General features: G+C 43.3%; 6 protein-coding genes across 6 annotated transcripts in view; 3 read left to right on the top strand and 3 right to left on the bottom strand.

Annotated features, from left to right (window-relative positions):
* Nucleotides 1–616: 616 nt before the first annotated feature.
* SS1G_04795 (hypothetical protein) lies at nt 617–2,252 on the bottom strand (the record flags this gene model as incomplete). The annotated part of the gene is made up of 3 exons (XM_001594937.1): nt 617–1,425; nt 1,485–1,847; nt 2,147–2,252. The coding sequence occupies 3 exons, from the start codon at nt 2,250–2,252 to the stop codon at nt 617–619; spliced, it is 1,278 nt and encodes a 425-aa protein (XP_001594987.1).
* A 1,007-nt stretch (nt 2,253–3,259) lies between these two features.
* SS1G_04794 (hypothetical protein) lies at nt 3,260–4,893 on the top strand (the record flags this gene model as incomplete). Its single annotated transcript, XM_001594936.1, has 9 exons — nt 3,260–3,399; nt 3,464–3,522; nt 3,575–3,693; nt 3,869–3,893; nt 3,947–4,058; nt 4,161–4,213; nt 4,263–4,282; nt 4,334–4,525; nt 4,702–4,893. 9 exons carry the CDS (start codon nt 3,260–3,262, stop codon nt 4,891–4,893), a joined length of 912 nt encoding a protein of 303 aa, XP_001594986.1.
* Nucleotides 4,894–6,065: 1,172 nt separating this feature from the next.
* SS1G_04793 (predicted protein) lies at nt 6,066–6,343 on the bottom strand (the record flags this gene model as incomplete). The annotated part of the gene is made up of 2 exons (XM_001594935.1): nt 6,066–6,262; nt 6,304–6,343. The coding sequence occupies 2 exons, from the start codon at nt 6,341–6,343 to the stop codon at nt 6,066–6,068; spliced, it is 237 nt and encodes a 78-aa protein (XP_001594985.1).
* Nucleotides 6,344–6,614: 271 nt separating this feature from the next.
* SS1G_04792 (predicted protein) lies at nt 6,615–8,261 on the top strand (the record flags this gene model as incomplete). The annotated part of the gene is made up of 1 exon (XM_001594934.1): nt 6,615–8,261. The coding sequence occupies one exon, from the start codon at nt 6,615–6,617 to the stop codon at nt 8,259–8,261; it is 1,647 nt and encodes a 548-aa protein (XP_001594984.1).
* A 1,066-nt stretch (nt 8,262–9,327) lies between these two features.
* On the bottom strand, nt 9,328–10,741 carry SS1G_04791 (predicted protein; the record flags this gene model as incomplete). Its single annotated transcript, XM_001594933.1, has 3 exons — nt 9,328–9,476; nt 10,273–10,294; nt 10,628–10,741. The coding sequence occupies 3 exons, from the start codon at nt 10,739–10,741 to the stop codon at nt 9,328–9,330; spliced, it is 285 nt and encodes a 94-aa protein (XP_001594983.1).
* A 394-nt stretch (nt 10,742–11,135) lies between these two features.
* Nucleotides 11,136–12,609, top strand: part of SS1G_04790 (hypothetical protein) — a gene marked incomplete at both ends in the record, with an annotated part of 2,311 nt that continues 837 nt past the window's right edge. Inside the window, 4 exons of the mRNA XM_001594932.1 lie at nt 11,136–11,303; nt 11,379–11,585; nt 11,821–12,096; nt 12,145–12,429. Coding sequence (XP_001594982.1) covers nt 11,136–11,303; nt 11,379–11,585; nt 11,821–12,096; nt 12,145–12,429 — 936 coding nt within the window. The remainder of the gene's footprint in view (nt 11,304–11,378; nt 11,586–11,820; nt 12,097–12,144; nt 12,430–12,609) is intronic.

Raw genomic sequence — 12,609 nt, 5'->3', positions numbered from 1 at the left:
TCTTGGAGGAGGAAAGAAGTATGTTCTGTGCTTTGGGTTATATTATATTGTGCACATAAGTGATATGATGGATGAATTCGAAGAGTAAGAATAAGGTCATCCTAAACTTCTCGGCTGTAAGGGAAGGAAAGATGGATGGCTTTTGGAAGTTTTAGTAGTTTGTATATCTCTCCTTCCGTTTATTCCTCTTCCCCTCTCCCCCCTCTGCCCCTTCTCCCCCATCCCCCCTATCCATCCATCTTCCCAAAATCCCAGAAATCTCAAATAACCCCAAACACCAAACCCCAAGCTCCCTTTATATCTATATCATATCTATCTATACTCAAAGATATCCCATTCCATCTCAATACCCAAAAACCTCAAGAATCCAAATTGTAACTAAATTAACCCTATAAATCTTTAAAATTCTACAGATTCTTTCTCGTACTTCCCATCTTTCCCATCTTTTGAATAGGGTATCTCAAGTTTAGCTCATTAATTTTAAAACATCTTACTCTCTTCGCTTATCTAGATCCTGTAAATTTTCCATTATCTATTATTTATCCATCTAGTCTATATAACCAACCCATCGCCTACTTCCCTACTTCCTACCCCCTCAACCCCTCCAACCCAAAAATTAATTATTAGCAATAACATCCCCACCATACTGTACCCTCCTAATCGTCGAACGATTACACCCCTTAATATCCCTAATACCCGCCAATCCCATACTCTGATCCACATCCGCCAATATCCCCTGCAAGATCTGTTTGGCTCCCTGTTTCCCACCTACTGCCAATCCATAGATAGCTGGTCTTCCTATCAATACCGCTTTGGCACCGAGACTGAGTGCTTTTATAACATCTACGCCAGTGCGGATCCCGCTGTCGAATAGCACCGTCAGTTTGTCACCTACGGCTTCCACGATTTCGGGTAACATTTCTAAGGAGCCGATGGCCCCGTCTAGTTGACGTCCGCCGTGGTTACTGACGATTATACCGTCAACACCGGCTTTCACGGCTTCTAGTGCATCGTCTGGATGTTGGATTCCTTTGAGTACAATGGGTCCATCCCAATTATCCTTCAAGAGCTGGATTTGATTCCAAGTATGCGCAGCACCTGAAAAAATATCTCCGATCCATTCTTGGGATGCCTCGAATACTTTTTCCTCTGGCGTGGCGTTGTATTTCTCGTGGAATTTGCGGCGGAAAACGGGATCTGTGAATCCGGTTTTATCGCCTACGCCTTTGATGAATGGGACGTATCCTCCGTCGAGATCGGCGGGTCTCCAGGCTAGTGCCCACGTATCAAGGGTTACGACTAGGACTTTGTAGCCGCAGTCTTTGGCACGTTTGAGAAGGGAGATGGTAATTTCGTCGTCTTGTGGCCAGTATAGTTGGTACCAGCGGTGGCCGTTTGGGCCATTGGATTCAGCTACTTCTTCGACTGGAAAATATGGGTCAGTAATTGTGTTCATTAATGGGAACAAATATTCAGCTTCTTACTCGATGAAGAAGAAGCAGTGCTGAGAATATAAGGTACACCAATCTCAGCACAAACTTCCGAGAGTCCCGTTTCCTTATCTTCATGGAAGATCTTCTGGACGCCAACTGGAGCCATCAAGATAGGACTGTCATATTCCTGACCAAAGAGATTGACACGGAGATCCCTCTTAGTGGTGGGACGTAACATTCGTGGAATCATCTTCCATTGTCTGAATGCGAGCCTGTTTGCATCCATAGTGGCTCTTTCACCTGCTCCTCCTGCTACATAGTTATATGATGTAGATGAGAGCTTGGAACGTGCTTGTTCTTCGAGTTTGTTAGGGTCAGTGGTCACGGTTGGGGTGGCATTGGCGAACATGCCATCTAGAGGTGTTGGGTTAGCCGCTTTGCCTTCTCTTGATAATCACGAGAGATTGAATGGGGTGTTGAACCTTTGTAGATTTCATTTTGAAAAGCGCCATATTTCCTTTCGTGACTTTTCCCATGAACGGATTGAGGATGCTGTTTCTGCATATTTGAGGACATTTTATGTAGTGATTAATTAGAGGAGAGAAAAGAAAAGAAAAAGAATGCTTATACACAACGACGATGATGTACAAATTGAGAATGAAAAGTGAGGGAATGAACATCAATATACTTCCTGCAATTATATTATATTATACTCAATACCAGTTTTCTTTGGTCGAAAGCGAAATCTGCGGAAAGTCCTGAAAAGTAATACCATTTACCTGACGTATTCCATATCAAATTGGTAGAAATAACTGACATGGTAAGTAGATGTTTTTAGCTATGCATGCAGTAGCGACGTCATAGGGTCATTCTAGACTTTAGCTATGATTTAGCTATGGGTAGGGGAGTTAACATCACGAGATCATAACAAAATCCACTCAATAATCCCCAAAAAATGAAGATTTTCACTGATTCTCAAATGCATGTGGAATATATATTGTACATGAGGTTGGTGAAAGGTACGAAGATGAGATGCAAGATGTAAAATGTAAGATATAGGTAATATAAGATGTAAGATGTATCGTCAGATCAATAATGTCATCATACGGGGTCTTTGCACTTCGCTTGGCACGCACGGGCACGATAACTGACCGTTTGGGGCTCAGACACGATCCGATGATACTTATGGAGCTCGGAGGTATGAACTACCACAATGGAAATATCATGCATGATTTTTAATATACAATCTAATAATACACGCCAAGAGCGTCAATTATGAACTGGTTATGTCGTGGCATCATATCCACATACAAGAGCAACATAAACACAATTGTAAAACAAAATTACAAATTATATCTTTACTTTCATACCGAATTTTTGATTCCTAATCAAAGTTCCCGAGCTACGAGTGGCTCATGTGGCTCTACCTACCCCGAGTTTACTATTCGCCCCGCACCTCAACAACTAACCCCGCTCAGAAAGAGTAACCCAATATGTATTGGTAGCATTGACCGTCGTACAAATAATCTTTATTATGTTCAATGAAGTATCCTATACCAGACCTCGGCCTTGCCTGTCGGCTGTCGAACCCTCGTAGTTAAACGGTGTAAAGGGTGTGGTGACAGTTGGTGTAACCCCGCTCTCCCAACCCTTCCTTACTTAAAGTGATTAGAATCTCTAACAATTACCATTCTCCCGTATCAATCCCTCTATACCTACCTCTACCTACCTACACATATCCTTTTTCTTTTCCAAAATCCCTCCGCAGAATAATCATTTGAGAAAGATAAAATCGTGTTTAGCCTCGCCAAGAACAAATCGCAAATATGGCTGCTGCAACGGTTCAATCCTTTGATATCCCAAAACAATATAAAGCTATCGTATACGATAAGCCGGGAACTATTTCCACAAAGATCGAGCAACTAGATACCCCTGAACCTGGACCTGGTGATGTGCTTGTTCGACTGTGAGCTCGCATGATGCACCCCTTTTTGTTGATGTCATTTCGCTGATTATGTTGTCGTATGTAGCACCCATAGTGGTGTTTGCCACAGTGATATGGGAGTCTGCGAGAATAGCTGGCGTGGCCGTAAGTTTGCGACCTCATTCACATTCAAGATGAACTTCTAATGCCATGAAAGTTCCTTATCCGACGCAAGCTGGACAAGTGGGCGGTCATGAAGGGGTTGGAATCGTCCAGAAATTAGGCCCAGGTACGGAAAATGGTCGCATAAAGCTTGGTGATCGTGTTGGAATTAAGGTGAGCTCACCTCCAAAGCCTGAGGGATATGTTGAGTTGAGAATCTCCAAAGTGGATTGCCTATGCTTGCGGTGCTTGTCTTCCTTGCCTTGAGGGTAAAGATGGTGTTTGCTTCGTAAGTCAACCCAATTCTGATTTCGCCTTATGATTCAAAACTAAAATTGTCGTCTCGTAGAATCAAAAAATCTCTGGCTATTATTGTTCGTGAATCGAGGCTCTCTATGTGGGGGTTATCTCTAATTTAAGAAAATAGACCCGGGAACTTTTCAACAATACGCGCTCGCGCCAGCGAACTATGTAACGCCAATTCCAGATGCTCTAGATTCTAAGGACGCTGCTCCTATACTATGTGCTGGTGTCACGACGTGAGTTTTCACAGCCTCAATTTGGTCGCTTAGGCGGCCGGGCCTCCTCAGGGTTGCCACCCAATCGAGTAGGCGAAGCTCACAGAACTTTTTTGAGTTTAGATATTCAGCCTTGAGAAAGAGTGATGCAAAAAGCGGACAATGGGTTGTTATCGGTACGGTCATCTCCGAGTTTTATGAAGTCTGTAAACTAACATACAACAGCCGGTGCGGGTGGCGGTCTTGTAATTTCCTTCACGGAACCTTTAATTACACCTCATGCTAACCGTATTTAGGGTCACTTGGCTTGTCAAATCGGAAGTCGTGGGATGGCAATGAGGATCATTGGAGTTGACCATGGGAGCAAGGAAGAATTAGTGAAAGAGTGCGGAGCAGAGGTCTTCATTGATGTCACCAAATTTGACGACAAGGCGATCGCTGAGGAGGTCAAAAGAGTCACAGGCGGACTTGGAGCGTCTGCGGTCATTGTATGCACTGCTTCTAATCGCGCCTATGCTCAGGCGCTTAGTTTCTTGAGATTTGGAGGAACGTTGGTCTGCGTTGGAATGCCGGAAGGCGATTCCCAACCTATTGCCAACTCATTCCCTGCAGCTATGGTGAAGTTATTCCTCATCACATCAGTAATATTAACTAACGTCAGCAGGTTGCCCAAGAATGGAAGATCAAGGGCTCGTCCGTAGGTAACCAACGTGAAGCACTGGAAGTACTTGATATGGCCGCCAGGGGTATCATCAAGACTCGTATCCGAATGGAGAAGATGGAGAACTTGACGGAGGTATTCAAGGAGATGTCGGAGGGCAAGATGCAAGGAAGAGTCGTACTTGATTTGTCGTAGTGAAAAAAAGAAACGGCCTGTATTTGCCACACATAAGTTCTCATGTAGGAAATAACTTTTGATGATTTCTTCAAGCACTATTGACTAGAGCTGAAACATGAATGAGGATATGATGATGAAAACATGAAACGATTTCTTTGAATTTGTCACACCGAGGAGTAATTCTACTGGAATGTTAATGGATAGAGTTCTTACAATGGCCCTGAGCTTACACGTCGATATCCAATCCAAATCTGCAAAGTTGGTATAACCGTCGATGCCTCGAAATGACCCACCTGGAGATGATGGTATGATTGGTAAAGGGATCATAAGCTGAATGATTTGGTACCGGCAGTTTGGTACTGACCAAAATCTTACAGGTTGCATCAGTGCCGTATCATAACCGAAAAAGCTCTAGAAGTTCATGGACAGTCGATGCATCGAGGCTTGACATGCCTGTTTTAGATATGACTTCTCGAAGAAATGGGTGATGATTTTGGTGACCCACTTGCCGTGCTGCGCCACGAATTGTGATAACATCCTTCCCACCTTCATTCTACGGAGCATCACTTGACATTGAAATGATGCGGGAAGAGGGCCAGAATATGCATGGGGAGGGTTGTTTCTTTTTTAGCTTGAAACTTCTAACTTCGATTGGGAAAGGATACGGTGTGATGGAGAGAATGGCCTAACACACTACTGCAATGCACCAACTCCGAAGGTTTCTTAAGTGTCATACTATTCATTTCCCTCGTCGTAACGTTGACCATTGACGAGTGAGTTGAGATGAGGACCCAGTGTCCACCGTCCATCCACCCAAGGCCACAATCCCGCATCCTCAATCCCCCCTACCCTACAACAGTTTTAAAGTAAGTACCAGGTAGACCCCGGGGCGATCCGTCATGGACGTTGAGTTATTTTCAGATGCTCAAATTTCCATCCATCTGGCGATATTGAGTCTTGTCATTGGCATAAAGATGGCAAAAAAACGTGTTGGCGAATTCACAATGAAGGGGGAGTTGGGTGAAATGGATGACTTGGGGGAACTGAGGGAATTCATTAGGATTGATTGAAGGAGTGAGCCTTATCACCGAGTACCGGTATTGATCTCGTACGAAGCACTAAATTTTATTGGTTAAATGTTTTCCATCAGCTCAATGTCAGCCTGGTCCACTTACGACCTCTTACACCCATTATTGGTCTGCTAATCGTATGGTATCTGTCCGGCTGTTCTGTATCGGGGTCGTTTGGTTCTCTCCACCAATTGCTCCGTGCTTTTTGAAGTTCCCCTTCATCCCATATTTTCCAGCCAATGGTAATGTTCCCCATCGAACCTTATCCAACCATAGTTTAACGCCGCAAGCGACTATTGTGGCTTGACTTTCCACACCTACTTAATTATACTAGGTGCATCGCACACTATTACCATACCGGCAAAGTCGTAAAGTACCAACGAGTCCACATCGTACATCTTGTTCATATGAATGCCTTGTCTTCCCACCCAGCCGACCTACAAAACGGCCCATGCGACCACTTTGGAGACCTACTAATGATACCAGATACTTTTGCTATTCCAAGGGCTGAGCATCCATTGCTTCTAATCCTCTGCATACTAACAAAATGACGAAGAACTTTACAGGCAGAAGGGAGGGAATTTCACAAGTTTGCAAGATATATAAGTCGCACCATCATCAGCATCATCATGGGATTCACACATTCACGTCCCACGCATTTTTACCTTTATGTCGTCTCCAATTCCCAACTTTCGCCATCTTTACATCGGCAAGACCATGTATGCAACACGTAGTGATCAACTCTACTCCCATCAGTCCTTGAGTGGACACGCCTCTATTGGTGATGGCGATTCAGATAACGATAGCAAGCTTTCGACATACTCCGATGACGATCATGGAGACGAGGAACAGTATAGAGAGGGCGGGGGAATAGGATCCCAAGAATTTGACGTGTTCTCAGAAGATGAGGAATCAGACGATGAGCCACTACACACTGTGCTTGCTGTCGATCATTGCAGATTAGTACGATCAAGGAGGCAGTCGGGGGAGCAATTGAGTCCATACTTCGCTTTCCAGGTTGGTGTGGCAGAGGTCGAAACCCGCAGCATTCGAATTGGCTCATTAAGGCAAGGAGGGGAAGAGAAGTGTTCGTGCGGAATGGAGCCTTGCTTCCACATAGCCAGACTTAAGTCTGCAATGGGCATAGCAGCCGATGATGATTGCTTTGAGCGCCTCGACGAACGTGGTATGTCCAATGTATGCGACGAGCTTGGGTGGAATTACTCAGACGAACCATACCTTTTTCCCGCACCACAATGGACGCTCAAGAATGAGAGAATAAGGACAAGCACGGCATCCCGCGGAAGAGAATATGACGTCAGAGACATGTTATCATTCTTTCACCCACAAGCCGTGGCGGATGAGTACCGAGACATCTTTGATTTTGCTGTACATAGCAACGAGGTCCTTGTGCCTTACAACCTTGAAGCGACTTTGTCCAGACTGCTGACCCAGGATGATGTTATTTTTCGTCGATTTGAACATCACATCCCCAGAGAACGCCGTGATATCATGTATCTGCACAAGATGGAGGATAAGTTCAACGAATCACTTCGGCAATTGGATGAATATTCAGCTTCTGGCAGTCTTTCCAATTGGAATGCGATGACCCCATCCGACAACGTTGCTTTTGAACACAACGTACCATGGTGTGCCCAAAGTCTCATTCGAATTAGTGATTCAATGAGTGATAACTTGAGATGGCGAGTCGGTATGAGTGTACATAATCAATTGCAAGCAGCTGCAACCCTGATTCGAATGTTGGAGGCTGTTCGGTCGCGCAATGTCGATGTATACGCGAATCATTCTTTTCGCCGCAACAGACCCCATGGAGAGCAACTGACCAATCGAAATCTTTACCTGAATTTACTTGGTCCACAATCCGAGAATATTCCAGGTAGAAGCAATTTCATTCTTGACGCCCTAGAAACCTTGCCCAGGAATGTCGTTGCCGCCGGTGATTTTATCGATCGTTTAGACCGTCTCCGCGCCGATTTTAGCAGTGTCGGTTTTGTTTCCCCAAGGCGACTATATGTGAATAGGCTAGACCAGTTGGTGTCAAAGCTTAGAGAAAATTATGGACTTCCTTTAGTGTCGGTTTCGTCATCCATGCAAGCTACAGGTACCGTTTCTACCAACCTCGAGCCTTCCTACGATGTTGGGTCAAGTTCTTATGCCGTTGCCGGTCCGCTTCTCAGAGGACCAAGCTCTTCGTCACGTACTAGACGAGGCTCCTCGACTCGTTCAGCATTAGGGAAGCGGTCTGACAGGTCTGGTACTTCTAGCGATCGACGTGGAAAACGCGCCATGAAGTAAAGCTTGCCAGACAAGACTGGTCTGCTGAAGGTGGTGGAGAGCGTAATATTCTTGTTTGTTCTATTCTTATTTTTTTTTTGTGCATCATCTCTTGGTCAGGTACCATCAGATTAATTTTCTACTTACTGAAATTTGTCACTGTATTTTGGGAAATGTTTCAATATTGTTTTATACCAGGTACCATTTGGCGTATCATGTTTGGAAGATATTCTTACTAGACTAGAACGGGATATGGTAGAATTCCTGAGATGTGCTATCTATATACTTCAGATTGTTTTAGCCCACCCTATGGTAGCGCTACAAGGAATATACTTTATCGTCCCATCAAGAATGTCTCAGAAGAAGTCAAGCATTGAATTATCCTGATTTATCATACATTTTCATTTGGGTGAAATATGATGCAAAGTCGCTATTAAAACCATGCTTATATTAGCTTCAGCCCTCACTTCTTCTCGTTCTCGAGGGCTTTATCAATTTTGGTGATGGGGTGATGATGCTTTTCATTTTGCCCGATTTAGCCAGCTCCAACGGCCTTTAGAACCCGCAAAGGTCTTTAAATGGGGTTGTTTAAATTTTGGTTTTGTGCTTTGATACTATTTCTAGCTTTTTTTTTGTGCTTCGCCTCGACATCCTATTCTCCTTGTTAGATGAAGATTGCGGGGGCCAAGGATCACATCAACTCATCCAATAAGACTTCCATTAATTTTTGTATCCTGCAAAATCAAATTTTCGAATGGAACGCTGCCTTTTTTCGGGCTAAGAAATTTTGGCAACCGTTCCGTCTATTTTGGCAGCATGGGGTTAGAAACTTTCCCAATTAGAATCGGGAGGAGTAGGAAGAGGTTCATCCTCCTCAATGCTATCATATTACTAGGCGTATTTTAGAGCGGAAATCAGACCTACACTTCCTTGTGACGGCCACGGCTGTCACTGCGGCGCTTTCATCATCAGTAGTTGAGAGTCGAAATTGCAGCTTGGATATTAGTGACCTTTTGGATATCTTGTACCGGGTTTTCTTTACTTTTACATGCGTCAGCTACATATCGGCGCTATTATCCTAAGTAAGCTATAAAGCTTCGTCTCTAGCATTAATACGCATGACGTTCATGCTAAGCGCCTGGGCGGGCTGCGCTCCCAAGCGACCTCTACCTCCACCAGCTCCATTCTCCTGCTTTCTAGGAAGGCTTGCGAGATGTGTCTCTGGTTTTGTGAGATCTTATACATTTTTGGATTATATATTTACTATTTACTATTTGAACAAGGAAACTAGTTAAGGATATTAAATTTTCAACACTATATGTGGTTTTAGCTTAAGTCGACAGAGTCGCGGATTCAGAACCGGCAATTTCTGATAATTTATTTGCGCTTTCTTTCTATTCATGATTGTATACTCTACAAGCGAGTCGATCTCTGTTTATGTTGGGATATTCTTTGGTGTGGGTATAGTGTAGTATAGTATGGTAGTGTTGGGCTTGTGCGGTTTGATATGATTGCTATATATGCTATTTTGATGGGATGGGATGGGAAGTCGTAGAGGATGGAGGTGTGATATTGGGTTTGAAAGCTGTGGTAATAATGGTGTTGGAATTTTTGGGGTAAGGCTGTATAGTATAGTATAGGGGTGTGGTGTGGTGTGGTGTGCTTCATTCATAGTATTGAAGAGGGGGGTTGGTAATTGGTCTTGTCATTTGGAATGATAATATATTTTGATTCTGGGAATTGATATAGGATGTTTGAGTGGTATTGAATAGATATTGGAGTATATGTCATTATATATTGTATGTTTATTGGTGTGCATTTGCAAAGTTGAAGATATGTAGATGTTCGGGTTGATCTTGCTGGGGGAAGGAAATCTTATGGTATAATTACTGGAACAAATGTCAACTGATACGTTGAAACATTGAAACAAATTCGAACATTGAAATCATAGAACCAAGACCTCCCATAAAGTCTGAAAATTTCCTTATTCTTAGGATTGATATAGAATTGAGAAGCTAATAGTAAAACTTACTATTAGTAAAAGCATCATCTTCCTATTAAGACTAGCGCTGCATAAATTCAAATCACATAAAATTGTTTGTTACTTCGTACTCGACAATAGGATATCAATTTAGCCGTGTAGTGTAATATTTTCTTTGATAAGACTCACGCGATACTTATTATGACTTCTGGTGCATCGTGTTATGTAAGTTTAAAGTCCTTTATGTGAAGGTCGAGGCAAGGGTCTTGTTTGGAAAGAGAGTGTTTTGATGGATTGTGGTTTTTGTTTTCGTGACCTGCTGAACGATAATATGTAGAGCATGGAACGGGTGAGGGGAAGCTGAACGGAACAAATTATGATAAATACTCCGTAAATGTCGAATTACCACATAAAACACTTTATCCCTAGTATCTCCATGTAGCTGCAACATTTTACAATTTATATAGAGTGTATAGATACCGAAGTCCTGTTGGCTCATTGCTTTCCCAGCCACTGCCATTTTTTGACTTTATACTCTACTGTACGACCATGGGCATCACACCCTGAAAAGCTTGGACGGACAGCGTCACCGTGCATTTCGTCCCCATTATCCCCCTTCCAATTCTCCCAATTCTACCAACAACCATCGGAATATATAATCTACACATCACTGATGCATCAAAGATCCCCGTAACTGCTTCCAAAGATCCCCATCGATAAATCCATCACAAGGTTTAATTGATGAGCCAATAGGATTTCAGAACGCTGAACGTGGAAGCTTCGATAACCCACGCAAAATGCAGCGATATAAAGGGAGCTCAAGCTTCCAGAGCTCCAAATCTCAGCATCTCGAGACTTGGCGAAAAGTTGCTCTCGTTTTTCTTATTTGCGCTTTCTTATATACTTCGTACATTATGTTGTTGGATCAGATACTTTTATTATCTCTTACAGGCGTTACAACCGCCGCTTTGCTTCCTGAGAAACAGCAATCTTCAACTTCTACTTCAGATGTTCCACAGTACTTTCAGACCACGCCGGAACTCTGGGCAGGGCCAACCGCTACTGGTCGAGCTCCTTTCCTGGTAAGTAGTTAAAATTACTTAACCAATACCATTTTAGAGAAAATAGATTAACGATTAATTTGCTGTTCGGTTTAGGCCCAGACAAATCCCGTCTCGTTTGCACCAACTGTGACTTTCGTCCCCAATACTCCTCTTGAAACTGCCCAGCCTATTGTAGGCCAAGGCCAGAATCAGAGTATATTCCAACTTATGGGAAATCTTTCTCCTTATTTACCTAATCCATCCGGATTTGGTGTTGCGGAGTATCCATTACCACCGGGAGCTAAAATCGCTCAACTTCAGGTAAGAGTCAGATCTTGGAAGATACATACAGTTCTCAATATGATATCACATTTCCTTGAGTTTTCAATCAATTCCTAGTGGAATTAAGCAAATTGTACAATATAAAAAGACAGTTGGTGTGGTTGAATATTCTATAGGAGTGTGAACCATTGTTTAAGCTCTTTCTGTATTACCAAATGGCGTCAACGATAGACCTCCGAAAGACACATATATACCATATGCTGACATATTGCAGATGCTCTCACGTCATGGATCACGTTATCCTACAGTAGGAAGTAATGTTGAAGTCTTTGGCGAGAAAGTCGCAAACAATACAGAGAAGCTCAATGCCACTGGAGCCCTCTCGTTCTTGAACGACTGGAAATACGGATTAGGTCATGAAATTCTCGTTCCTCGTGGAAGACAAGAGTTGTATGACAGTGGAATTTTGCATTACTATCAATATGCACAACTGTACAATCCTCATAGTAAAATCATCGCAAGAACTACTACCCAAGATCGGATGCTCAAGGTTTGTGGTCGCTCGCTTGTTCTCTGACATAAAGCTAAATGATGGTAGAGCGCGGAATATTTCATGGCAGGCTTCTTTGGTCTTGAATGGACAAACAATGCCACTATTGAGGTCATTATTGAGTCCCAGGGCTACAATAACAGTCTAGCAGGTTACGATAATTGTCCAAACTCGAATAATTATAGAAGTGCTGGAGGATCAAATGCTTCAGACCAGTGGGTTGCTGTATATCTCCAAGATGCCACCACTCGATTTCAATCCATGGTCTCACCGGAGTTCAATTGGACTGTCACAGACACCTACGCAGCTCAAACGTTGTGTCCATACGAGACTGTAAGTACAAGCTTTCGACGTTTACATGAACACCGCAGTCTAACATCGTGTAGGTGGCCTTTGGGTACAGCGCGTTCTGTGATCTATTCACCTATCAAGAATGGGCTGACTTTGAATATGCAAACGACCTTTACTCTGCTAGCGCAAGTTCTTTTGCCTCTCCAACTGGACGCGCTGTGG

The sequence above is a fragment of the Sclerotinia sclerotiorum genome, genomic scaffold (genome assembly GCF_000146945.2).
Source record: "Sclerotinia sclerotiorum 1980 UF-70 scaffold_5 genomic scaffold, whole genome shotgun sequence".
Taxonomy (NCBI): domain Eukaryota; kingdom Fungi; phylum Ascomycota; class Leotiomycetes; order Helotiales; family Sclerotiniaceae; genus Sclerotinia; species Sclerotinia sclerotiorum.
Note: the sequence above shows the minus strand (reverse complement) of the source record. Positions and strands in the feature narration are given on the sequence as shown.